Source organism: Myxine glutinosa, chromosome 2, assembly GCF_964187855.1.
Source record: "Myxine glutinosa chromosome 2, kmMyxGlut1.1, whole genome shotgun sequence".
Lineage (NCBI taxonomy): Eukaryota > Metazoa > Chordata > Myxini > Myxiniformes > Myxinidae > Myxine > Myxine glutinosa.
This window is the reverse complement of record NC_136262.1, coordinates 79,295,336-79,320,894: the sequence shown is the minus strand read 5'-3', so window position 1 is coordinate 79,320,894 and position 25,559 is coordinate 79,295,336. Positions and strand designations below refer to the sequence as shown.

The following is a 25,559-nucleotide window of genomic DNA, read 5'->3' as shown; positions in this document are numbered from 1 at the left end:
GAAGCGCTCCCAGCACGAGGGAGAAACAGGAGATCAATTTGTCGTGGACTTGAAGAAGATTTTTTTTTTTAAACGGAGTACAAAGAATCTACGCATGTTATGATTCGCATGTTACGATTTGTGATCGTTTGGTGTTTGGAATCAGCGGCGCAAAACGACAAGCACTCTTTCTTCGTGAAAATGTTGGTGATCTTACACTGGACAAAGCACTGCCACATTCCCGTGATAGTGAAGAGATTGCCAGCCAGCTGAAGGAAGTGAGAATCGCAGCCGATTGATAAGCCTATCCTTGCTGTTCCTGAGAGGAGAAGGAATCTTTTGCTAGGTGAAATGTCACAATTGTACACATGTCGAAAGTGCTACCAGAAGCATCGTCCAAGGCAGTGTCCGGCCTTCGGTAAAACCTGTAAAACGCGTGAAGGTGAAAATAATTTCTCCAAAATGTGCATAAGGTACAAGAAGAAAATGCCCACTTTAGGGAACGTCACATGTCAAGGAGCCAAAGGAGGTGACGACAGTGATGGCTCTGATTCAAGGGAATTGATTCTGATTCAAGAGATATATATTTTTAATTGCAGCATGGTCAGTCATACACCGCCTGAAATAACAGACGGGAAAATGCCGAGATATATTAAAAATTGGTCGCCACACACGGGAAATTGCCGAGATATATTTTCACTTTGCACAAAAATAACATCAAGTAATCGAATCAATAGGAATGTCCTGTGCCTATAACATCGACGTTATAGGCACAGCTGCATCTAGGCATTGTGTAACATCGACGCGGCTTTTGTTTTAATTAAAACTTTTTGTACTTGTTTTTTTAACAATGGTATCCTTATTTTGGGCGCTTTTGGGCTTGACCAAGGAGAAATGCATTTTTGTAATGATTGACCATGAAAACATGGGTGTAGACCACAGATTTGTGATACTCCCATGTATAGTTGTCCAGATATTGAGGGAAATAGGATTTTCAGCAATGGTTTCCTTACCATGGTTTGGTCATGTGTTGAGGAAGGATGAAAGTGACTGGTTGAGAAGAGCGATGGAAATGAATGTAGAAGGAAGTAGAGGACGGGGAAGACCGAGAAAGACTTGGCTAAAGATGGTGGAAAAAGAAATGCGGGCAAGGGGGTTAACAAGGAGAGATGCAGAAAATAGGGCAAAATGGAGAAGATTGTCATGGGGACCGCAAGGCTAACCCCCGCTCTAGCAGGGAAAATGGCCTTAAAATGCATGTTGTTGTTGGTGTTGTTCCTTACTTTGGGCACTTTTGGTGCTTTTGGGCGGGAAAGACACAACCCTGGCTAAGGAGAAATGCATTTTTATGATGATTGACCATGAAAACATGGGTGTGGACACCAGATTTGTGATACTGCCATGTTTAGTTTTCCAGATATTGATGAAAATAGGATTTTCGGTAATGGCGTCCCTATTTTGGGCGATTTGGACGGGAAGGCACCGGCCCTGACCCGGCAGCAATGCATTTTTGAGGGTAGAACCCTTTCAACCCACGTGGTCAGTTGCTTCGGCGCTTTTCACTTGAATAAACCTTCTGGGCTCCTGGTCTATTAAGGCTTAACAAAGGTGTGACAGTTAGGCAATTTACAGTCCCTCAGTACGCGGCCTTGGTACTTACAGGTATTGTAGGAACGTAGGACTAGCACGATTGTCCCGACTTGACCTTACGTTCATTCGACATCGTGCAAGATCTTCTTGAAATGGCTCGTTGATCTCACCACACACAAGCAAGCTGTGTTTGTCTGGAAATTCGGCCATTTTTGCATACGTGATATGTAGATATGATGGTTCCTCAGAAATGATGGAATGTATCTTATTATAATCCTCTTATTATAATCGAGCAAACGTATATGGTTATGTAAGTCGCTATGTTTATATGCGATGAAAACGTCTTCTTCTTCTTCAAATCAAATTACCAACATCTTAATTAACCCTCTTAATTGCGTTAAGACTGCTGAGACCCCTCAGACCTTTGACGACCCTTTAATTCCCCCAAGACCCTTCAGACCACCAAGACCCCTGAAGACCCAAAATACCCTGAAGACCCCCAAAGACACCAAAGCCCCAAAACACCAAAATACCCTTCAAGGCCCTGAGGCTCAAAAAGACCCCGAAGACCCAAAAGACCCCAAAGACCCAAAACACCCCGAAGACCCAAAACACCCCGAAGACCCAAAACACCCCGAAGACCCAAAACACCCCGAAGACCCAAAACACCCCGAATACCCAAAACACCCCGAATACCCAAAACACCCCAAATACCCAAAACACCCCGAATACCCAAAACACCCGAAAGACCCAAAACACCCCCAAGACCCAAAACATCCCAAAGACCCAAAACACCCAGAAGACCCAAAACACCCAGAAGATGCAAAAGACCCCAAAGATCCAAAAGACCCCTAAGACCAAAAAGACCCCGAAGACCCAAAAATACCCCGAAGACCCAAAAGACCCTGAAGACCAAAAATACCCCAAAGACCCAAAAGACCCCGAATACCCCCAAAAGACCTAAAGACCCTTAAAGAAAAAGAAGAACCAAAAGACCCTTAACACCCAAAAGCCCCTGAAGACCCCAAAGACCCAAAATACACCGAAGACCCTTGAGACCCAAAAGCCTCTGAAGACACCAAAGACTCAAACGACCCTGAAGACCCAAAACACCTCAAAGACCCAAAATACCCTTAAAGGCCTAGAGGATCCAAAAGACCCTGAAGACCCAAATGGCCCTGAAGACCCAAAACACCATGAAGACCCAAAAGACACCGATAGTGAAAGATGCCTACCCTCTGAAACGACGTGTGGTGAGGCGAGTCACGCTAGTGTTGTCTTATAAAGAATGTCATTTTACCTTTTTCATCTGACATGACAATTAAAATGTATGAATTAAAAGAGGACAAAACCTAAAACACAATACACGAGAGGCAATCCTCCAAAAAGGCTTGATATAATAAACATAAAATTCAAATAAATAACACAAAACTCACAATAAGTGATGATAATCATAACCTGATAATCCCAAAACATTGGTCAGCAATAACAACATTTTGCAGGAATTTGTAATTTGTTCAGGGTGCCGGCGAGAGCTCGCTCGCTTTGCGAAGGACACCGTGGGATCTTTAACGTCCACCAACTAATGCCGGAAGACGGGACGCCCGGTTTAATGTCCATCCAAGGGACGGAACATGCATTGAAGGCTTGCCCTACCTGCGGAGCAACAGAATGACAGTTTATACCGGGGTTGGGATTCAAACCCAGGCAAGATAGTTTAAATACGTCTATGTGCGTTTACATGCACAAAAAAAGGCTTTATGTACATCTGCACCATTCTATTTGACAAGGAATACACAAAATATATGCACATACAGTCACGTGAAAAAGTAAGTACACCCCATGTAAAGTTTTGACTTTTTCAACATATTTCAACATACAGCTATTTGATCTTCATTTCAACAATATTGATAGATAAAGGTCATATAATATAACAAATATCATGAAACATTTACATTTTGTAGTTCATTGTATAATTTAAATAAACATAAATGCAAATTTCGCATGTGGAAAAAGTAAGTACATCCCGACATTTATCACGACTTCAAATACCTAAAATTAGAATCAGGTGCACCAGCTCAGGTGAAAATGATTAGAACATCGTTAGAGAGGATCTTGGAGGAACCTGTCTTATTTAAACCTCAGACATTTAGTTTGGTTTGCTCTTTGTTGTTGAAGTGTGCAGCATCACCATGCCTAGATCAAAATAGCTCTCTGAGGCCTTCAGAAAGAAGGTTATAGATGCCTACGAGTCTGGGAAGGGATTTAAAAAGATCTCCAAACAATTTGATATCAATCATTCGACTGTCTGGAAGATCATCTACAAGTGGAGAAGATTCCAAACAACTGCCAACTTGTTCAGGCCAGGCCGCCCCAGCAAGTTCAGCCCGAGAGCAGACCGCAAGATGCTGACAGAAGTCTATAGTGGGGCGGCTTAGCCCAAATATTCAAAAGAATTGTGCATTTTGTGATACAAGCACCAAATTTGGCACAAATGTACATTAATATGTTGCGAACATTTTCAGATATTGGGCCACTTGAAATTCCGTAATTTCTTTTTTCAAATTTTTTCAAATTTCGTAATTTCAAATTTTTCGGGTGACACCGTCACAATTTCGGTCTTCGAGGCCGGCCGATAGGCAAAGTGTGACCGGAAGGGACGAGGTTCTCCTGACCACGTGGCCCTCGATCTGGGAAGCGAGAGGCGTTCCATTAGTGGACGCGCCCCTCACGCCCGACTTTTGGGCGGCCCCGGCAGGCCGTTTGTTTTGACGTTCCGTGACAGGCCCCGCACCCCCACCTCCGGGCCGACCGGAAGCTTGTGCTGAGTACATCATACCTGAACAACTCAGTGAGGCAGAACACAGCAGTGCACACCAGGGTGACCCCTTCAGTGCATAAACCAATTAACCTGTCCACTGCAGGGCATATAGAAATGAAGTTATTTTCTGCATATAATAATAATATAAGTTCAGTTCTATATAACAATTTCTGTTATCACCACTACCACTACAACTACCACTACTACAAGCTTTGTCTGGAATTTTGTGGACTAACAGACAAACAGACATACAGACAAGCTGGGATCAAAACATTACCTCCTTCCACCATTGAGTGTAGAGGTAAACATCATGGAAATTATATCATGCCCTAGATTTAATTCATGCTTACCCGTGTATTTGCTTCACTGGTTCACAAGGTCTTTTGCATACATGTAATTCAGACTCTCGTCTTCATTGCTGACCACACAATGTTCGCAACATATTAATGTACATTTGTGCCAAATTTGGTGCTTGTATCACAAAATGCACAATTCTTTTGAATATTTGGGCTAAGCCGCCCCACTATATCGGCCGGCCTCGAAGACCGAAATTGTGACGGTGTCACCCGAAAAATTTGAAATTACGAAATTTGAAAAAATTTGAAAAAAAAAAATTACGGAATTTCAAGTGGCCCAATATCTGAAAATGTTCGCAACATATTAATGTACATTTGTGCCAAATTTGGTGCTTGTATCACAAAATGCACAACAGGTTTGCTATGCTGCTACACTACTAAGAACCCCAGAATGTCATCACGGGACCTACAGATAGCTCTTGCCACTGTTGATGTCAAAGTGCACGAGTCTACCATTAGAAAGAGGCTGCACAAATTTGATCTACATGGGAGGTGTGCCAGGAGGAAACCTTTGCTGTCCAGAAAGAACATCAGGGCAAGACTAAAGTTTGCCAATGAACACCAAGGCAAAGACAAGCACTTCTGGAACAATGTGCTCTGGACAGATGAGTCAAAGGTAGAGCTATTTGGCCATAGTACCAGAAGACATTTTTGGCGAAAACCAAAGACAGCATTTGACTGCAAGAACCTGATACCAACTGCAAAGCATGGTGGTGGAAATATTATTGTTTGGGGCAGCTTTGCTGCACCAGGGCCTGTGCAGCTCACCATCACAGAATCCACTATGAATTCTTCATTGTACCAGAGGGTGCTTGAGGTTAATGTGAGGCCATCTGTCGGAAAGTTGAAGTTCAACCGAAGGTGGACCTTGCAACATGACAATGACCCTAAACATACCAGTAAATCCACCAAGGAATGGCTGAAAATAAATAAATGGAGGGTTCTGGAATGGCCAAGTCAAAGCCCGGATCTAAATCCCATCGAGATGTTGTGGGGGGATTTGAAACGAGCTGTGCATGCAAGAAACCCCTCAAACATCACACAGCTGAAAGAATTCTGCATGGCGGAGTGGTCAAAAATTTCTCCCAGTCGATGTCAGAGACTGGTAGACAGTTATAAGAAACGCCTACTTGAGGTTGTTTCTGCCAATGGGGGCAATACCACCTATTGGAGCCAAGGGTGTACTTACTTTTTCCACATGCGAAATTTGCATTTATGTTTATTTAAATTATACAATGGACTATAAAATGTAAATGTTTCATGATATTTGTTATACTAGGGCATGCCCGTACTATATCTATATCTAAAATTATATCCCCCCCCTCTATTTACATGAAATGGTTTGGTCCAAAGCGAACGGCTTGCGAGTACGGTGACAATTCCCCCCCTCTATTTACATGAAATGGTTTGGTCCAAAGCGAACGGCTTCGGAGTTTGGTAAAGAAATCGCCATAGCGTGCCCAAACGCGCAGGAAAGCGAAAGAATCGCAAATTTAAGGAAATGCCCGTACTTCCGTAAGGAAGAGAAAAGAAATGAAAAGGAAAAACATTCCAAACCGCGAGGGAAAACAACACGGCACGTCGACACAACAACGTGTCCTGTGATTGGCCGTACGTCGCTGCCAGTAGCTGCCCCCAAAAAAAAGCTTTCACCGTCCGGCGACTGAATTTAAGGGGAAAAATAAAACGCTCTTCGCTTAAAACAACGCCCTTCGCTCTGACTGAATTGGGACAATGTTTTTATGTTTTTAATTGAATTACTATCCGTAATGGCGCACGCTCTCACGGGAGCTCCGGAAGGTCGTATATCGCAGTTACGATGAATCGCAAATTAGTTTTTATTAGTTTTAAAACATAGTTTAACGCCAACATAGCGCCAACATAGTTTGCAAACGTGAAATAAATGAATACGCTCTCAAATGTGCCGTCCGAGGCAGAGTCTGTTCGCCACGTTCGGCACACGTGATAGCTCGCTGCTCTCTGATTGGTTGAATCGTTTTTTGGACATAGCTCGGTAACTGCTTGTCCGATTAATTTCAAACCTTGAAAAGGCACATCCTCGGGTCCCCAGCAATATACCTGGCAAGTTTCAAGTATATCGGACCGGTAGTTGTCGAGAAACAGCGGTCACAGACAAACATACATACAAACATACAAACATACAAACATACAAACATACAAACATACAAACATACACACAGAGATTGCTGGAATTATAGATAGATTATATCACCGTTATCTATTAATATTGTTGAAATGAAGATCAAATAGCTGTATGTTGAAATATGTTGAAAAAGTCAAAACTTTACATTGGGTGTACTTACTTTTTCACGTGAATGTAGGTATATATATATATATATATAGGTATGCAGAGCAAACAAAATAGTGGAGATTTGTTTTTGAAGCCCCTCCCAGAATGGGTGTAGCCCCTCCCTCAACGGAGTAAGCCCCACCCATGAACGGACAAACATATAGTGATGATAATCGTTGAGTAATAGGTGAAGAATACATGACGTGCCGAGCATGCTACGGTTTACTTATCCTACCAAATGCACCTATAAGTCATACAGGAGGAGATAGGGATGGTATATTAAAGATAGGTATATTAAAGTATATGTGATATGAGTGATAGGTATATTGAAGTATATTTCATGATAAAATACAAACTCCTTCACTGTAATGGTACCAGGATCTTGCTCTGAACAAATGACAATGGAACCAACATACCACAATAGAGAGTTTATAGAACACCTTACCCTGTGCTGTCTTGAGAAACAAGGACATGGGCGGGGCATACGAGCGGGAAATTTGATTGGTCGTGATGACGTAAACTGGCGTAATATTTTGTTCACGTACTGCTAAAAGGAAGGGTTTTGAAAGTGCTAAAATGCGATTTGTGTTCAACATTGTTCAAGTATATAATGGATTTGAAAAAGAAAAAGATTTTGAAGGTTGTCCTTTATGACATCCTTAAAATCCAGTAAGTTCCCTGTTTGGAATGATTTTCAAATTTGTTTGCCTGCCAGACAGAGTTAGATATTATTTCACTCCTCTCCGCGCATGTGTGATCGGGATGAATTCAGAGCCAAAGTACTGCTAAACTGCAGGTTCATTTTCCGATTAATGTTCAAAATACAACATTCAATTGAAAGTAAGCAGTTGTTCCTCGATCACAAAATGACGTTTGTAGACAGGACAGGCAGACAGAAGTGAACCAATTGCTTGACTCCACTTTTCACCTCGCGTGTACGAGGTAATGACTATTGCCGCATCTGCATGGATCCCGAACAAGAGGACTGGTCTGGCACGCACCATCCTGTCTGTGGTCCACAAACAGATCTGGAGAGGTGGCCAGGAAAATGACAATTCAGGAGGATAAAACCCCCGGTTATACCCAGACTGGACATTGAAGTAGATCTGTCCTCACACTACAACTCTATGCTGGGTATGTCCCACTGCTGTATCATACACCTGAGAACATTATTATATTCTTGACCTGTATGGACAAACTCACCAGGATGAGGATCTGCTTTGTGTTGTGTAGATTTAGCCAGAGGTTTTATCCTTCTCTTAATTATACTTCATGGTGTTGAGGTATTGTACTCTCAAAATAAAAGTTCCTTATATAGGTTATCACTCCCAGTGTTTGTTGTTTTTGAACTGTATATTTTATATTGCTTTGTGCCTCATAAGAATTTTGAGGCTTTTGTCTTTTGACATTTGTCTATCGACAAAGTCAACGCTCGAAAGAGCTAGGTCATAGAATGGTTCAGAATAGAACAGAAAAGACACGATGGAAAGGAGGGAAACACACCAAGAGCTGGTAGAGGGACATAACAGAGGGAAACTTGGAGACATAATAAGTGATGGGAAGAACAAGAGGATGTAGAGGAGGGCATGGCAGTGGGGTGGACGTGAACAAGCTGATACAAGCTCACACACACAGCAATAAAGGGATGAAAGAAGAAGAGGGGAAAACCAGGGATGGAACAGCGAGGGGAGAGATTAAAAAGGAAAGGAAGGTGAAAAGAGAAAGTAGAATACACAATAACGTCGAAAAAAGGGGAGGGCTGAGGAGGGTTAATGAGGGTAGAAAAATCACGGGGATGACCTGAGGTTGGGCGAACAGCTGTCGTCAAGCCCTGGAGGGAAGAATGAGATTGAACAGACTGAGGAAGATAGCTCCACGTGCAAGAAAAAAAATCTGCAGGAAAAGAAGTGGGTTACTGGCAGACCACATGCACCAAGCAGAAACCTTGGGGAATGACAGTGCACGGAAAGAGTAGCTTGTGCAAGACCAGAGAGGTGGTGGTGGAAGACAAGAGAAGCCAGCAACCTCAAAGGCTGAGTAACAGGCCCACATATTCAATTTTATCGGAAGAGATTCCAATTATTTTGAGGGCCTTTATCTCTACGAAATGAAGATGTATAATGTGTGCAGCAGGGGCGCCAATCCGAAGGAGACAGCATTATTCCATCGAATTGCAGAGGAAGGTCTTGTATATTGTTCGACGTTCAGATTTCCCAAGGAAAGACTTGACATGACAGTGGGCTGAGGAGGGTTCTTAGTCATTCGTATCTGATGTTCGGGGTCAACTTTGATGTACAATAATGTGTTGTAGGTAAAATAATGTGTTTTAGGTATAAGGATGAGTTGTAGGTATAAGGATAAAATTTAGGTATATCACAATGTGATGTAGGTATGTGAGAGTGTGATGTACGTATGTGAGAGTGTGATGCAGGTGTAAGGGTGTGATGTAGGTGAAAGGGTGTGATGTAGGTATATCACAATATGATGTAGGTATGTGAGAGTCTGATGTAGGTATATCACAATGTGATGTAGGTATGTGAGAGTGTGATGTAGGAATGTGGGAGTGTGGTGTAGGAATGTTTGAGTGTGATGTACCTCTGACTTTTTCCTCGGAATGCTCAATGTTGACCCTAAGGATATCCTCCGCTGGTAGAGGATCAGCTGGTTCATCTGGCTCTGGGCTGTTCAGGACATCACGGAAATGTTGAACCCATCTTGGTGCTGCTGACGCTCTGGTCGTATAACATTCCCTCCTTTATCTTTCACAGGGGCAGAGTGATTTGTGTTTTTACCGCACAGCTCCCCCCTTACTGCAACCTGTTCAGCTTTACCAGGTAACTCCTCTAAAAATGGCCTCTTGTCTTTGTGTTCACTCTTCCTGACTGCCTTATCTTTGGCCTTGTAGGCTTGTTTGACCTGTTCCCGGAGCCTCGGTAGCTTTGTGCTCAACATCTATTCCTTCAAATGCTTCCTTTTGTCAATTTTCTTCCATGTCCCTGGTGTTAATCATTCTTTATATTTCTTCTTTCTAAAACCAATGACTTTCTGTACGGTTTCGTTGTATACCTCTTTAATGATGTCCCATTTCTTCGTGACATCTTGGTCTTCTTCCTATTTTGGGTTAATTATGGTTAGTGTTATTATGGTTATGGTTATTTATGGTTAGTGGCCGAAAACGCTTTCTCAACTCTATGACAAAGTGTCTTCTGTTTTCTTGAGACTTGAGTTTGACAATGTTGAGATGTCTTCTACTTTGATTCTATGTTTCTGCCTTTTAGAGCTTCAGCTTGAGATTTATGGGTGTGATGTGGGTATTGTACGTTGTGGGTATCACGATGTGATATAGATATGCGAGAGTGTGATGTAGGTGTAAGGGTGTGTTGTAGGTATAAGTACAAGGATGCTCTTTCTAACCACTGATTGCAAAGCTCTTTTTAACCAATCATTCATTCACCCACTCATATAAATGTTTAGCACCTTCTAGGTGAGGTAGAAAGCTGAAAGTTTGCATACTGAAGCAAATCAAAGCCAATGTCCCAGGAAAATCACAAAACAGTCAGAAAAATTCCGAAACGAAAATATCCACGAATAAAAGTCAGCCAGTGCAGTCTCTGTCTGCCTCCTGCAGGTCACATCACCCAGGACAATGGATAAAGAAATGGTATGCTTCATAGAATATTGCCATAGCAACTAATGATATAAATAGCTGTGCTCGCCAAGCTTTTCATTTTGCTTTCAGCAGCGGCCGTGGAAGGTGGTGCGGTGAAGAGCTCAACATTGTCTACGTTCCACGTGTGTTTTGTGGTGCTTTGACCTTCTCTCTTTGTACAGTGTAAGTTGTAAGTGATTACAATATTTGATTGCAAAAAGTAAAATATTCCATGTACAATCATATATTTTATATTGCTTTGAGAAATATTACTATTTATAGTTTTTTGTGCTCTTTCTGTGTCTGTCCCTCTCGAAAGACAGGCCTTTTAGACCATGGTCAAAAACTCTAGCGCTGTCATACTGATGCAAATTTTTTTTATGCAACCCAATTTTCACACCAGATATACTTGGTGATGTTGAGATTAGGAATCACCAATATTCCTGATTTTCGATTCACTTCATTAACGAGGGAACAACCGCCAAAAATTGTGCTCAGCTGCCATGTGACGGTGGCGAACAGCCAATCAATGGTGTCCATGTGTATTGTGTATGCTGACCGACACCCGTCTCCTGCTTCCTCGATCCAATATGGCGGCCCGTACGGGGTGTTGTTTGCACATTGTGCCGGCTCAAAATGGCCCTATTATACCAATTTCTGACGTCAATTTCCAAAAATATTGTCAATGTGTTAAAAGATGGGAAAACCTGGATGATAAGGAGTGAAACATTGCCAATGAATTCACTGCTACGATCAAGCTAGGATTCCAGTCAGGAACCTGATCTCGGATACCATCGAAAATGTTATGCGAGGTAAGCAAATGATATCACCCACTCACTATCTAGTACTCTGGCTGTGTGGGTACTATTTATATACAGGCATTTATAACATGAGAAATAAGGATCAATACAATAATATTAGGTTACAATAATTAAAATAATAGGTTTTCAATAACAACAATTATAAGTCAATAAATATGGATTATCAGGATATGCCTGATATATGCACATGCCAATGAAGGATTACAGTCACGTGAAAAAGTAAGTACACCCCATGTAAAGTTTTGACTTTTTCAACATATTTCAACATACAGCTATTTGATCTTCATTTCAACAATATTAATAGAAAACGGTGATATAATATAACAAATATCATGAAACATTTACATTTTGTAGTCCATTGTATAATTTAAATAAACATAAATGCAAATTTCGCATGTGGAAAAAGTAAGTACACCCTTGGCTCTAATAGGTGGTATTGCTCCCTTTGGCAGAAACAACCTCAAGTAGGCGTTCCTTATAACTGTCTACCAGTCTCTGACATCAACTGGGAGAAATTTTGGTCCACTCCTCCATGCAGAATTCTTTCAGCTGTGCGATGTTTGAGGGGTTTCTTGCATGCACAGCTCGTTTCAAATCCCCCCACAACATCTCGATGGGATTTAGATCCGGGCTTTGACTTGGCCATTCCAGAACCCTCCATTTCTTTGTTTTCAGCCATTCCTTGGTGGATTTACTGGTATGTTTAGGGTCATTGTCATGTTGCAAGGTTCATCTTCGGTTGAGCTTCAACTTTCCGACAGAGGGCCTCTAAATTCTAATTTTAGGTATTTGAAGTCATGATAAATGTAGGGGTGTACTTACTTTTTCCACATGCGAAATTTGCATTTATGTTTATTTAAATTATACAATGGACTACAAAATGTAAATGTTTCATGATATTTGTTATATTATATCACCTTTATCTATCAATATTGTTGAAATGAAGATCAAATAGCTGTATGTTGAAATATGTTGAAAAAGTCAAAACTTTACATGGGGTGTACTTACTTTTTCACATGACTGTACCTCCACGAATTTGGAAATCTAGTTTTGAGGTTGGACACAGAAATCTAATGAAAAAATAAAATAAAATGAAATAATAATAATGTACTGTATATACAGTCATGGCCAAAAATATTGTCACCCTTGCAATTTTTTCAAATAACTCTAAAAATAAGTTGGAATTGACAAAGGTATTTGGTTTCCACAATTCTATATTTCACTGTTAATAATACAGAACCTTTGTTTTTGATTCAGAACTTAATGTATCCTTTTAAATCAGAAAATAAATAGAAAAGGCATTGTCCAAATTATTGACACCCTAGACTTAATAGTTGGTAGCACAGTCTTTGGATAAAATACCTGCAGTCAAGCACCTCGTATAGCCATGAATGAGCTTCCTACACCTCTGGCAGTTACTGGCAGTTAGGCCCACTCTTCTTGTGTAAACTGCTCCAGTTTTCCCAGATTTGAAAGGTGCCTTCTCCCAACTGCTGTTTTCAGATCTCACTGGTGTTCAATGGGATTTAGGTCTGGACTCATTGCTGGCCACTTCAAACAGTCCAGCGTTTTGTCTTGAACCATTCCTGGGTGCCTTTTGAAGTGTTTGGGGTCATTCTCCTATAGTGCCTTCAAAAAGTATTCACACTTCTTGACTTGACTGTTTATAGTGCCTTCAGAAAGTATTCACACCCCTTGACTGTTTTTCACATTTTATTGTGTTACAGCCTAAATTTAAAATGGATTAAACTGAGATTTTTTGTCACTGGTCTGCACATAATACCCCATAATGTCAAAGTGGAATTTGTTTCCCCATTTTTTTTTCCAAAACAATTAAAAATGAAATACAGAAATATCTAATTCAGATAAGTATTCAACCCACCAAGTCAGTACTTCGTATAAGCACCTTTGGAAGCCATTACAGCTTCGAGTCTTCTTGGGTATGTCTGTATCAGCTTCACACATCTGGATTTGGACAGTTTCTCCCATTCTTCCTTACAGATTTGCTCAAGCTCTGTCAAATTGGATGTGAAGCATCGGTGAAGAGCAATCTTCAAGTCTTTCCTCAGATTCTCAATGGGATTCAAGTCTGGGCTTTGGCTGGGCCATTCAAGCACTTTCACTTTCTTGTTCTGAAGTCATTCCGGTGTTGCTTTGTCTGTATGCTTGGGGTCACTGTCCTGTTGGAATGTAAATTTTCACCGCAGTGGAAAGTCTTTAGCACTCCGAAGCAGGTTCTCCTCAAGGATTTGCCTGTATTTGGCTCCTTTAATTTTTCCCTCTGTTCTTACAAATCTCCTAGTCACTGCCACTGAAAAGCATCACCATAGCATGATGCTGCCACCACCACGCTTCATGGTGGGAAATGGGTGATAAGCTGTGCACGATTTCTGCCAGAGATAGCGCTTTGCATTCAGGCCAAGAGTTCAATTTATATTTTGCCTCATACTCTGTCTTTCATGTGACTTTTTGCAAACTCCAGGTGTGCTGTCATGTGCCTTTTTCTCAGGAGTGGCTTACGTCTGGCCACTCTCCCATTAAGCCTACGATTTTGAAGTGCTTTTCAAAATATTTGGTAGCACAGTCTTTGATCTGCAAAGTGCTGCAAAGATCTGTTCTCCTTCTGGCAGGTTCTCCCATCTTGGCAAAGAAACTCTGTAGTTCTGTCAGAGTGGTCATTGGGTTCTTAGTCACCTCCGTGACCAAGGTCCTTCCTGCCCGGTTGCTCAGTTTGGTAGGACAGCCAGCTCTACGAAGAGTCTGGGTAGTTCTGTATTCTTTCTATTTCCTAACGATGAAGCTTACTGTGCTCTTGGGACATTCAACGCTCGAGAAATTGTTTTTTTTTTTACCCTTTCCCAGATCTATGCCTCCTCACAATTCTATCTCCGAGTTCTACGGACAGTTCCTTTAACCTCATGGTAGAGTTTCTGCTCTGACATACACTGTCAACTGTGGGACCTTATGTAGAAAGATGTTTCTTTCTAAAACATGTCCAATCAATTGAATTGGCCACAGGTGGACTCAAATCAAGATGTAGAAACATCCTAAGGATGATCAAAGGAAATTGCACCTGAGCTCAATTTGGAGTGTCATAGCAAAGGGGTTGAATATACAGTCATGTGAAAAAGTAAGTACACCACATGTAAAGTTTTGACTTTTTCAACATATTTCAACATACAGCCATTTGATCTTCATTTCAACAATATTCACAGATAAAGGTGACATAATATAACAAATATCATGAAACATTTACATTTTGTAGTCCATTGTATAATTTAAATAAACATAAATGCAAATTTCGCATGTGGAAAAAGTAAGTACACCCCTACATTTATCACTACTTCAAAAACCTAAAATTAGAATCAGGTGCACCAGCTCAGGTGTAAATGATTAGAACATCATTAGAGAGGATCTTGGAGGAACCTGTCTTATTTAAACCTCAGACATTTAGTTTGGTTTGCTCTTTGTTGTTGAAGTGTGCGGCATCACCATGCCGAGATCAAAAGAGCTCTCTGAGGCCTTCAGAAAGAAGATTATAGATGCCTACGAGTCTGGGAGGGGATTTAAAAAGATCTACAAACAATTTGAAATCAATCATTAGACTGTCCTGAAGATGATCTACAAGTAGAGAAGATTCCAAACAAACTGCCAACTTGTTCAGGCCAGGCCGCCCCAGCAAGTTCAGCCCAAGAGCAGACTGCAAGATGCTGAAAGAAGTCTCTAAGAACCCCAGAATGTCATCACGGACCTACAGGTAGCTCTTGCCACTGTTGATGTCAAAGTGCACGAGTCTACCATTAGAAAGAGGCTGCACAAATTTTGATCGACATGGGAGGTGTGCCAGGAGGAAACCTTTGCTATCCGGAAAGAACATCAGGGCAAGACTAAAGTTTGCCAATGAACACCTCGGCAAAGACCAGCACTTCTGGAACAATGTGCTCTGGACAGATGAGTCAAAGGTAGAGCTATTTGGCCACAGTACCAGAAGACATGTTTGGCGAAAACCAAAGACAGCATTTGACCACAAGAACCTGATACCAACTGTAAAGCATGGTGGTGGAAATATTATGGTTTGGGGCAGCTTTGCTGCATCAGGGCCTGGGCAGCTCACCATCATAGAATCCACTATGAATTCTTAATTGTACCAGAGGGTGCTTGAGGATAATGTGAGGCCATCTGTCGGAAAGTTGAAGCTCAACCGAAAGTGGACCTTGCAACATGACAATGAGCCTAAACATACCAATAAATCCACCAAGGAATGGCTGAAAAGAAAGAAATGGAGGGTTCTGGAATGGCCAAGTCAAAGCCCGGATCTAAATCCCATCGAGATGTGGGGGGATTTGAAACGAGCTGTGCATGCAAGAAACCCCTCAAACAACGCACAGCTGAAAGAATTCTGCATGGAGGAGTGGGCAAAAATTTCTCCCAGTGGATGTCAGAGACTGGTAGACAGTTATAAGAAATGCCTACTTGAGGTTGTTTCTGCCAAAGGGGGCAATACCACCTATTAGAGCCAAGGGTGTACTTACTTTTTCCACATGCGAAATTTGCATTTATGTTTATTTAAATTATACAATGGACTACAAAATGTAAATGTTTCATGATATTTGTTATATTATATCACCTTTATCTATCAATATTGTTGAAATGAAGATCAAATAGCTGTATGTTGAAATATGTTGAAAAAGTCAAAACTTTACATGGGGTGTACTTACTTTTTCACGTGACTGTACCTATTGATTGAACACATTTGAGCTTTTCATTTTTAATGATGTAAAAAACTTTTTTTTAAAGAATTCCACTTTGACATTATGAGGTATTATGTGGAATTCAGTAACAAAAGAATCTCAATTTAATCCACTTTCAATTCAGGCTGTAACACAACAAAATGTGAAAAAGTCAAGGGGTGTGAATACTTTCTGTGGTAACCAATGTTGTCAGGTGCTGTTCTAAACCTGTTGACATTTTGAAGAAATCAAATTTTGTTTTTTCTTTCTCATTTTTTTTGTCAGAGCCTAAAACACCTCCCAAACCCACTAAGGTATGGGGTTGGGGATCATTTCTTATTACCTTTCACATAGTTACAAAAACGTAGGCATGATAAAGATATGAAAAAAAATCCAACTTCTTCTTTCAAAATTTTCAAATCTATTTTGCCTAAAACAGTCCACGACACTCATTGATGAACTTCTAAAAGTTTGATGAAGATCCGTTTGGACATCTCTGAGAAAAATGGTGACACAGACTGACAGACCTCTCTTATAGGAGAGATTAAAGTATCGATGTCTGCATGGAGGATGCACCCAAGCCACACTGTGAGGTATATGAGGGTGTGATGTAAGTGTCAGGGTGTGATTTCACTATATAAGTGTGTGATATCGCTATATAAGGGTGTGATGTAAGTGTCAGGGTGTGATATCACTATATAAGGGTGTGATATAAGTGTCAGGATGTGATATTGCTATATAAGGGTGTGATATTGCTATATAAGGGTGTGATGTAAGTGTCAGGGTGTGATATTGCTATATAAGGGTGTGATGTAAGTGTCAGGGTGTGATATTGCTATATAAGGGTGTGATATTGCTATATAAGGGTGTGATGTAAGTGTCAGGGTGTGATATTGCTATATAAGGGTGTGATATTGCTATATAAGGGTGTGATGTAGGTGTCAGGGTGTGATATTGCTATATAAGGGTGTGATGTAAGGGTTAGGGCGTGATCAGGGTAGGTGTCAGGGAGTGATATTGCAATATAAGGGTGTGATGTAGGTGTCAGGGTGTGATATCGCTATATAAGGGTGTGATGTAAGTGTCAGGGTGTGATATCGCTATATAAGGGTGTGATGTAAGTGTCAGGGTGTGATATCACTATATAAGGGTGTGATATAAGTGTCAGGATGTGATATTGCTATATAAGGGTGTGATATTGCTATATAAGGGTGTGATGTAAGTGTCAGGGTGTGATATTGCTATATAAGGGTGTGATGTAAGTGTCAGGGTGTGATATTGCTATATAAGGGTGTGATATTGCTATATAAGGGTGTGATGTAAGTGTCAGGGTGTGATATTGCTATATAAGGGTGTGATGTAAGTGTCAGGGCGTGATCAGGGTAGGTGTCAGGGAGTGATATTGCAATATAAGGGTGTGATGTAGGTGTCAGGGTGTGATATTGCTATGTGGGGGTGTGATGTAGGTGTCAGGGTGTGATATTGCTATATAAGTGTGTAATGTAGGTGTCACGGTGTGATATTGCTATATAAAGGTGTGATGTAGGTATCAGGGTGTGATATTGCTGTATAAGTGTGTGATGTAGATGTCAGGGTGGGATATTGCTATGTAAGTGTGTGATGTAGGTGTCAGAGTGTGATATTGCTATATAAGGGTGTGATGTAGGTGTCAGGGTGTGATATTACTATTTAAGGGTGTGATGTAGGTGTCAGGGTGTGATATTGCTATATAAGGGTGTGATGTAGGTGTCAGGGTGTGATATTACTATATAAGTGCGTGATGTAGATGTCAGCATGTGATATCACGATGTTAGGGTGTGATGTAAGTGTCAGGTGTGATATCGCTATATAAGGGTGTGATGTAGGTGACAGGGTGTGATATTGCTGTATAAGTGTGTGATGTAGGTGTCAGGGTGTGATATTGCTGTATAAGTGTGTGATGTAGGTGTCAGGGTGTGATATTGCTGTATAAGTGGGTGATATAGGTGTCAGGGTGTGATATTGCTGTATAAGTGGGTGATATAGGTGTCAGGGTGTGATATCGCTATATAAGGGTGTGATGTAGGTGTCAGGGTGTGATATTGCTGTATAAGTGGGTGATGTAGGTGACAGGGTGTGATATTGCTGTATAAGTGGGTGATATAGGTGTCAGGGTGTGATATTGCTGTATAAGTGTGTGATGTAGGTGTCAGGGTGTGATATTGCTATATAAGTGTGTGATGTTGGTGTCAGGGTGTGATATTGCTGTATAAGTGTGCGATATCGCTACACAAGGATGTAGTGTGATGTAAGTGTAAGTGTGTGTGGCAAGTGTAAGGATGCGATAAAAAATACCACCATCCATGCAAACGCTGTAGTGAGATGGTATTTTGTAATAATCTTTAAAAATGACACAATAAAGAGTATAAAATCTCGCTTTCCATGCAGTGAATGATCCAAGTTTGACCAAATGGATCGCTTTGACGAACCTTTTAGCGACTGGAATTCCTGTTCGATTTTCCGCCTGACGGCCATTTGATGAAGCAGCAACGTGTGGAGATTTTCTGTGGGAGAAAACACTTTGTGAGAAGGAACATTTGGTCTTGCACACTTCAACTCACACGTCTTACAATGAAACTAGACAAGACGTCACAACACAAATATCCGATACCATTTGGGAAGTAGGGTGGATACTCGAGTCCCTTGTATTCTTCTGAGATGTTGGAAACTGAAAACAGAGATAAATAAAATGTGAATTGATCAGAATTCAATACAAAAGACGTTAAATCTAGCTTAATGTAAAACTTTTCATGAGTTTATGAAAGTCAGGTGCAAACTTACCTGGGTCGAAGCGGATCTTTCCCGAGTACGTTTCACCCATTCCTCGTCCACCCCCAGAAGCCCCCGTTTTGTCTCCACACACCTGCAGAGCATGGGAAAGAAAATCACAACTATGAAACGTTCAGTCCCGTGTGTAGTCACTCAGGTGACGTGAGGTGGAGGTCACATGTTATGAGGTGTTTGTGAAAAAACCTCGGGAAATTAGGACATTCCGTGCTCAGAATGATGAGTAATTTACACGCTGTTCAAATAGTGCGGATGAAACAGTCTTCTTCTTCTTTAATATGGGCTCTCAGGCCGAACTCTTGAAGTAGAATATAGCACGTGACATCATAATACTATAATTTCATTGTCTCACTAAGTTTTAGCTCAAGCACTTGGACGGACACACACACACACACACACACACACACACACACACACACACACACACACACACACACACACACACACACACACACACACACACACACACACACGGTAGAATCTTCTTCCTCTTTAAGTGTCACACTTATTCCCACGTTCTTGTGGTGGTGGCCAGGGGAAGTTTTGGCACAAGCCTTTCACGAACAGGCTGGCCAGGCCTGACGTTCGATTCGACTAAAGTTTGAGCAGGAATTTGTGATTTGTTCATGGTGCCGGCGATAGCTCGCCAGCTCTTTGTAAATGACATCCTGCGGTATTTAACGTCCGTCAGGTGATACATGAATCTCAACGCCCGTGAAACACCAGGACGGCAGTTTATAGCCGGGGCCAGGATTTGAACCCAGGCTAAACGGCTTTGAGGAATTATGTAATAGATTATGGATAAAAGAGACGGGAGGCGTTTATCGAGTGCGATGCACGAATGGCCTAGAGGGCATCGACGTGATTTAATGGCGCGTTAATGTCATGCGGAGGGTGAAATGTATTTACCTTGTTGGCGTCCGTGCTTTCGGAGCGACCTGCGTGATCCCCCGAGGCCTGCCCGTCACAAGTACCCCTCGGGCCGCACGACGACGGCGAGCGCTCCTTATACGACCACTTGTACTCCCCGTCCGCTCGCTCCTCCGCCCGCGCTCCTTCCGCCGCCGAGAGTCCCAGGAGCGTGTCCGACGGCGTCATCCCGTCCCGAAACGAGCCGAACGGGCCGCTCTCCTTGCCGTGCAGCTTGGCGATGCTCTCGGCGTCGTTAGCGACGGGACGAAACGCCGAGAAGTAGCCCTGGTGTTGCCTCGCTTTCCCCGCGGGGTCGCCGCCCCGGGTCCCGCGTATCGACCGCGAGTCGTCGTCCTCGTCCCGGCGGGACTGTGCGCTGGACGAGCGCTCGCTGTCCGTGCCGCTCCCTGCGTGCGTCAGGCTTTCCTGGTCGCTCTCCAGCCCGAGCTCCGAGGAGACCCCGGGCGCCGACATGTTGTTGATCCAGTACGCGGTGTACTTGTTGAGTTGGGAAAAGGGATATTTGGGAAGAGGGAGACCGCCGTTGACGTGCTGTAAGTGCCACAGCATGTAGAAGGGTGAGAAGATGGAGTCTTTGTTTGTCGGACAGAGGACGTTAAAGATGTTCTGACCCTGACCGTAGAGCGGAGGCGTTTCGTCTTTCTTCAGACACAACCCGTGCGGCGTCATGGGGTGGAATCCCGGGTACATGGGTAATGGTGGCGCCGGAGCAAGACCCAGAGCCTTCCCAGGCACGGGCACGGAGGGGTAATCTCGCAGAGGGTCTCCGCTCAACCGAACGCACTCGTCGTCCCCGAACCGGCTCCGTTTTATCATCGCCTCGATGGTCTTGCCCTGAGGACCCATCACACCCTGTGGGCACTTCTCTCCGACGACCCTTGGGACGAGAGCGCGCTTCCTGCTGCCACCGTTAAACATGGCTTTGACGTCTTCCCAGGCACACAGAAGCTCTTCGGAGGGATTCTTGTCGGTGAGCGTGAGATGACGGCGCCACGAGTTGAAGTTCGCCGCGTCTGGCTGCACGTACTTGGCGTCGGTGGTGCGATGCGAGTGAAAGATGAACTTGTTCGGAGAGAAGAACAGGTTGCAGAAGGCGCACTTGATGCACTTTGCGCGGGAGCTGTTGTAGCGGGTCGGGATGAAACTGCCGCGGCACCCCCAGGCGCACGCGTGCGTCACGTCGAACGCGAAGTTCTCGGGAAGCTTGGGCGGGTCGTGCTCCCCCAGGAAGGACTTGCACAGGCGCTCGGCCTCCCGCCGGGTGATCATCCCGCATCGGCGCGACGACACGGGCATGGCCCCCGCGCGCCGCAGCAGCTCCAGCTGCACCGGGGTGCACTGCACGCACGTGATGCCGAGCGCCACGCGCCGGTTGTGGATCTCGTTGTAGCTGAAGTTCTTGAGTAGGGTGTTCGAGATCTGGGCCAGACACAGGCGCTCGAAACCGTCGATGACCAGAGAAATGATCGGCACGCCGTACAAGACCACCTCGCCCACCTGGTTGGGTTTCGGGGACGCGCTGCCGGGTGGTCGTGCCTCCGCGGCGCGCTCACCCGCCATGATACCGTCAGGGCTCGGCGCCTTCTCCTGGCGACCCAGAAGCTGGTGGATGGGAAAATCCATTGAAACTGCACAGGCGCGTGGGAAGACGTTACGAAGAAGCGAACTCGACGACGCGTTTAAAAACAATATTGCAATAACCCAGGATGCAAAAAGTGCACTTTACAATGTCACAGCAACTTACGAACTTCACAACGAAAGTTTACAATCAACCGAATAACACCTCCTCTGTATATATATACATATATATGTATATCAAATTATATGTATGTATATGTAACGATGTCTGCAATATAATGCCTTGTATGTGTGTACACGATCATGGTACACGCGGATGTGCAAGAACTGGTTTGGAAATATATTTCAAAAAAATAAAGAAAGTAAAATAAAACCGGAGATAACGCGCAATGCGAACGTTACCTTGTGCTTGAAACTAGAGACGTCGAAGAAAGAAACAGGAAAACCTGAACAATCGAAACTCTGGGGACTACAAGACCGTTGTAGGAAGATCTAGTCCCAGAGAAGTCGGAACGTGGTGATGATGGAGAGTGGTACCCATTGGGAGACGAGCACGAAACCATGAGCTGAAGCAGACTTGGAGCTGCTGCCGAGTATATATACCGCGGGACTGCTGGGGAGGCTAAAATTACGCTCGCAATAGGATCAGCAACTTATGACATCAAGACCATAGGCTGTGGTGGGGAGACGTCAGAGCAATGCGTAATATGCGTTTAGCCGGTAAATGGTGGAGCTCGACCACTGAACCAACCACAAGTGTGTGTGTGTGTGTGTGTGTGTGTGTGTGTGTGTGTGTATGTATGTGTGTATATATACATATACACATAATATATATAATATATACATACACATACACATATACACATAATATATATACATATAATATATATATATACATATACACATATATACATACATATACACATATATATACATATGCACATATATACATACATATACATACATATACACATATTATATACATACATATACAGATACACACATACATATAGACATACATACATACATACATAGATACATACACATACATACATATATACAAACGTACATACATACATACATATATAAATACATACATACATACACATATATGCATACATACACATATATACATACATACATACATACATACACATACACATACACATACATACATACATGCATGCATACATACACATACATACTACATGCATGCATACATACACATACGTACATACATACATATATGTAAATCAATTCTCTTTAATTAATTTATCTCTCTGTCTCTCTCTGTACGTCCATATTAACAATTGTCTTTTTCGCTGAGATTCATTGAAAACGATCAAGTTGTGCAGCAGCTGCACCAAAGTCGCGCTTCCTCTAATTCTAATATATCAAAGTTGTTCGCGCGGTAAACAAAAAGCTATCATCTTGTGCGCGTTTTTGTCCCCTTCGTGCAATGTTTAATTACACCGCTTTCGTTAATCCCAACACTGAACGTTATCGCATCGAAGATGTGACCGAATCGATTAAAAGTAATTGTTCCGCGAGCGTGAAACGCCTCGTGCGAACCGTTCGTAGTTATAGTAGTTGTTGTTCATAACGCGTTCCTCGAGGCGGACAATCTCTCCGCGCAATGTTATAGTTTCCTCCGTGCGGAGGGACGGACGCGTCGCCATCGACGGCGGAGGAAGGCGCCCCGAGGGAGGCAAGGACATTGCGGAGTTTAGCCCCGGGGGTAGCACAATCCGAGGCGGACAAATGGTGTTGGCACCACGCTCGGGGTGCGCGACCGAACGAGGCACTACCATGGTGGATTGTATTAAATAATAGCGCTGCGCTCTCTTGTGCACTTTCACGGGACGTGCCGACACTTATTTACTGACTGCACAAAAATTACGCATTTTATCGCTTTGCAAAAGTCTTCTTTACAATTCATTCGGCGCATCGCTTTAGGGGCTTCTCCCCTCGCCCCCCCACCTCGCACTGAATCATTCCCTCCTTTATTAGTCCCGTAACTGAGCATTTTGCGGCTTTGTTTTGAATCTGTGTGAGGTGCGTTTTAACAGACTGCACACCTGAGCTTCTGCAGGATTTGAGATTATATAATATAACTCCTCATGACAATTATATAATATAGATGCACATTCAAGCTGCCAACTTTGCAAGAGCATCACAATTATATATGTATATACATCTATACATCTATATATATATATATATGAATATATATATATATATATATATATATATATATATATATATATATATATATATATATATATATATATATATACAGTCACGTGAAAAAGTAAGACAGTACACCCCATAATGTAAAGGTTTGACTTTTTCAACATATTTCAACATACAGCTATTTGATCTTCATTTCATCAATATTTTGATAGATAAAGGTGATATAATATAACAAATAACATGAAACATTTACATTTTGTAGTCCATTGTATAATTTAAATAAACATAAATGCAAATTTCGCATGTGGAAAAAGTAAGGACACCCTTGGCTCTAATAGGTGGTATTGCCACCTTTGGCAGAAACAACCTCAAGTAGGCGTTTCTTATAACTGTCTACCAGTCTCTGACATCGTCTGGGAGAAATTTTTGCCCACTCCTCCATGCAGAATTCTTTCAGCTGTGCGATGATTGAGGGGTTTCTTGCATGCACAGCTCGTTTCAAATCCCCCCACAACATCTCGATGGGATTTAGATCCCGGCTTTGACTTGGCCATTCCAGAACCCTCCATTTCTTTCTTTTCAGCCATTCCTTGGTGGATTTACTGGTATGTTTAGAGTCATTGTCATGTTGTAAGGTCCACCTTCGGTTGAGCTTCAACTTTCCGACAGATGGCCTCACATTATCCTCAAGCACCCTCTGGTACAATGAAGAATTCATAGTGGATTCTATGATGGTGAGCTGCCCAGGCCTTGATGCAGCAAAGCTACCCCAAACCATAATATTTCCACCACCATGCTTTATAGTTGGTATCAGGTTCTTGTGGTCAAATGCTGTCTTTGGTTTTCGCCAAACATGTCTTCTGGTACTGTGGCCAAATAACTCTACCTTTGACTCATCTGTCCAGAGCACATTGCTCCAGAAGTGCTGGTCTTTGCCAAGGTGTTCATTGGCAAACTTTAGTTTTGCCCTGATGTTCTTTCTGGACAGCAAAGGTTTCCTCCTGGCACACCTCCCATGTAGATCAAATTTGTGCAGCCTCTTTCTAATGGTAGACTCGTGCACTTTGACATCAACAGTGGCAAGAGCAACCTGTCGGTCCCGTGATGACATTCTGGGGTTCTTCGAGACTTCTTTCAGCATCTTGCGGTCTGCTCTCGGGCTGAACTTGCCGGGGCGGCCTGGCCTGAACAACTTGGCAGTTGTTTGGGATCTTCTCCACTTGGAGATGATCTACCGGACAGTCGAATGATTGATTTCATATTGTTTGGAGATCTTTTTAAATCCCTTCCAATACTCGTAGGCACCCATAACCTTCTTTCTGAAGGCCTCAGAGAGCTCTTTTGATCTAGGCATGGTGACACTGCACACTTCAACAACAAAGAGCAAACCAAACTAAATGTCTGAAGTTCAAATCAGACAGTTTCCTCCAAGATCCTCTCTAACGATGTTCTAATCATTTGCACATGAGCTGGTGCACCTGATTCTAATTTTAGGTTTTTGAAGTAGTGATAAATGTAGGGGTGTACTTACTTTTTCCACATGCGAAATTTGCATTTATGTTTATTTAAATTATACAATGGACTACAAAATGTAAATGTTTCATGATATTTGTTATATTATATCACCTTTATCTGTCAATATTGTTGAAATGAAAATCAAATAGCTGTATGTTGAAATATGTTGAAAAAGTCAACATTTTACATGGGGTGCACTTACTTTTTCACGTGACTGTGTATATATATATATATATATATATATATATATATATATA

The 25,559-nt window shown here is 42.4% G+C and overlaps 1 protein-coding gene across 1 annotated transcript; it reads right to left on the bottom strand.

Annotated features, from left to right (window-relative positions):
* Nucleotides 1-283: 283 nt before the first annotated feature.
* Nucleotides 284-21,576, bottom strand: SKOR2 (SKI family transcriptional corepressor 2). The gene is made up of 6 exons (XM_078772603.1): nt 19,993-21,576; nt 19,078-19,159; nt 18,908-18,964; nt 18,726-18,800; nt 8,991-9,090; nt 284-404 (listed from the first exon to the last, which is right to left on the bottom strand). Exons 1-6 carry the CDS (start codon nt 21,574-21,576, stop codon nt 284-286), a joined length of 2,019 nt encoding a protein of 672 aa, XP_078628729.1.
* Nucleotides 21,577-25,559: the final 3,983 nt, after the last annotated feature.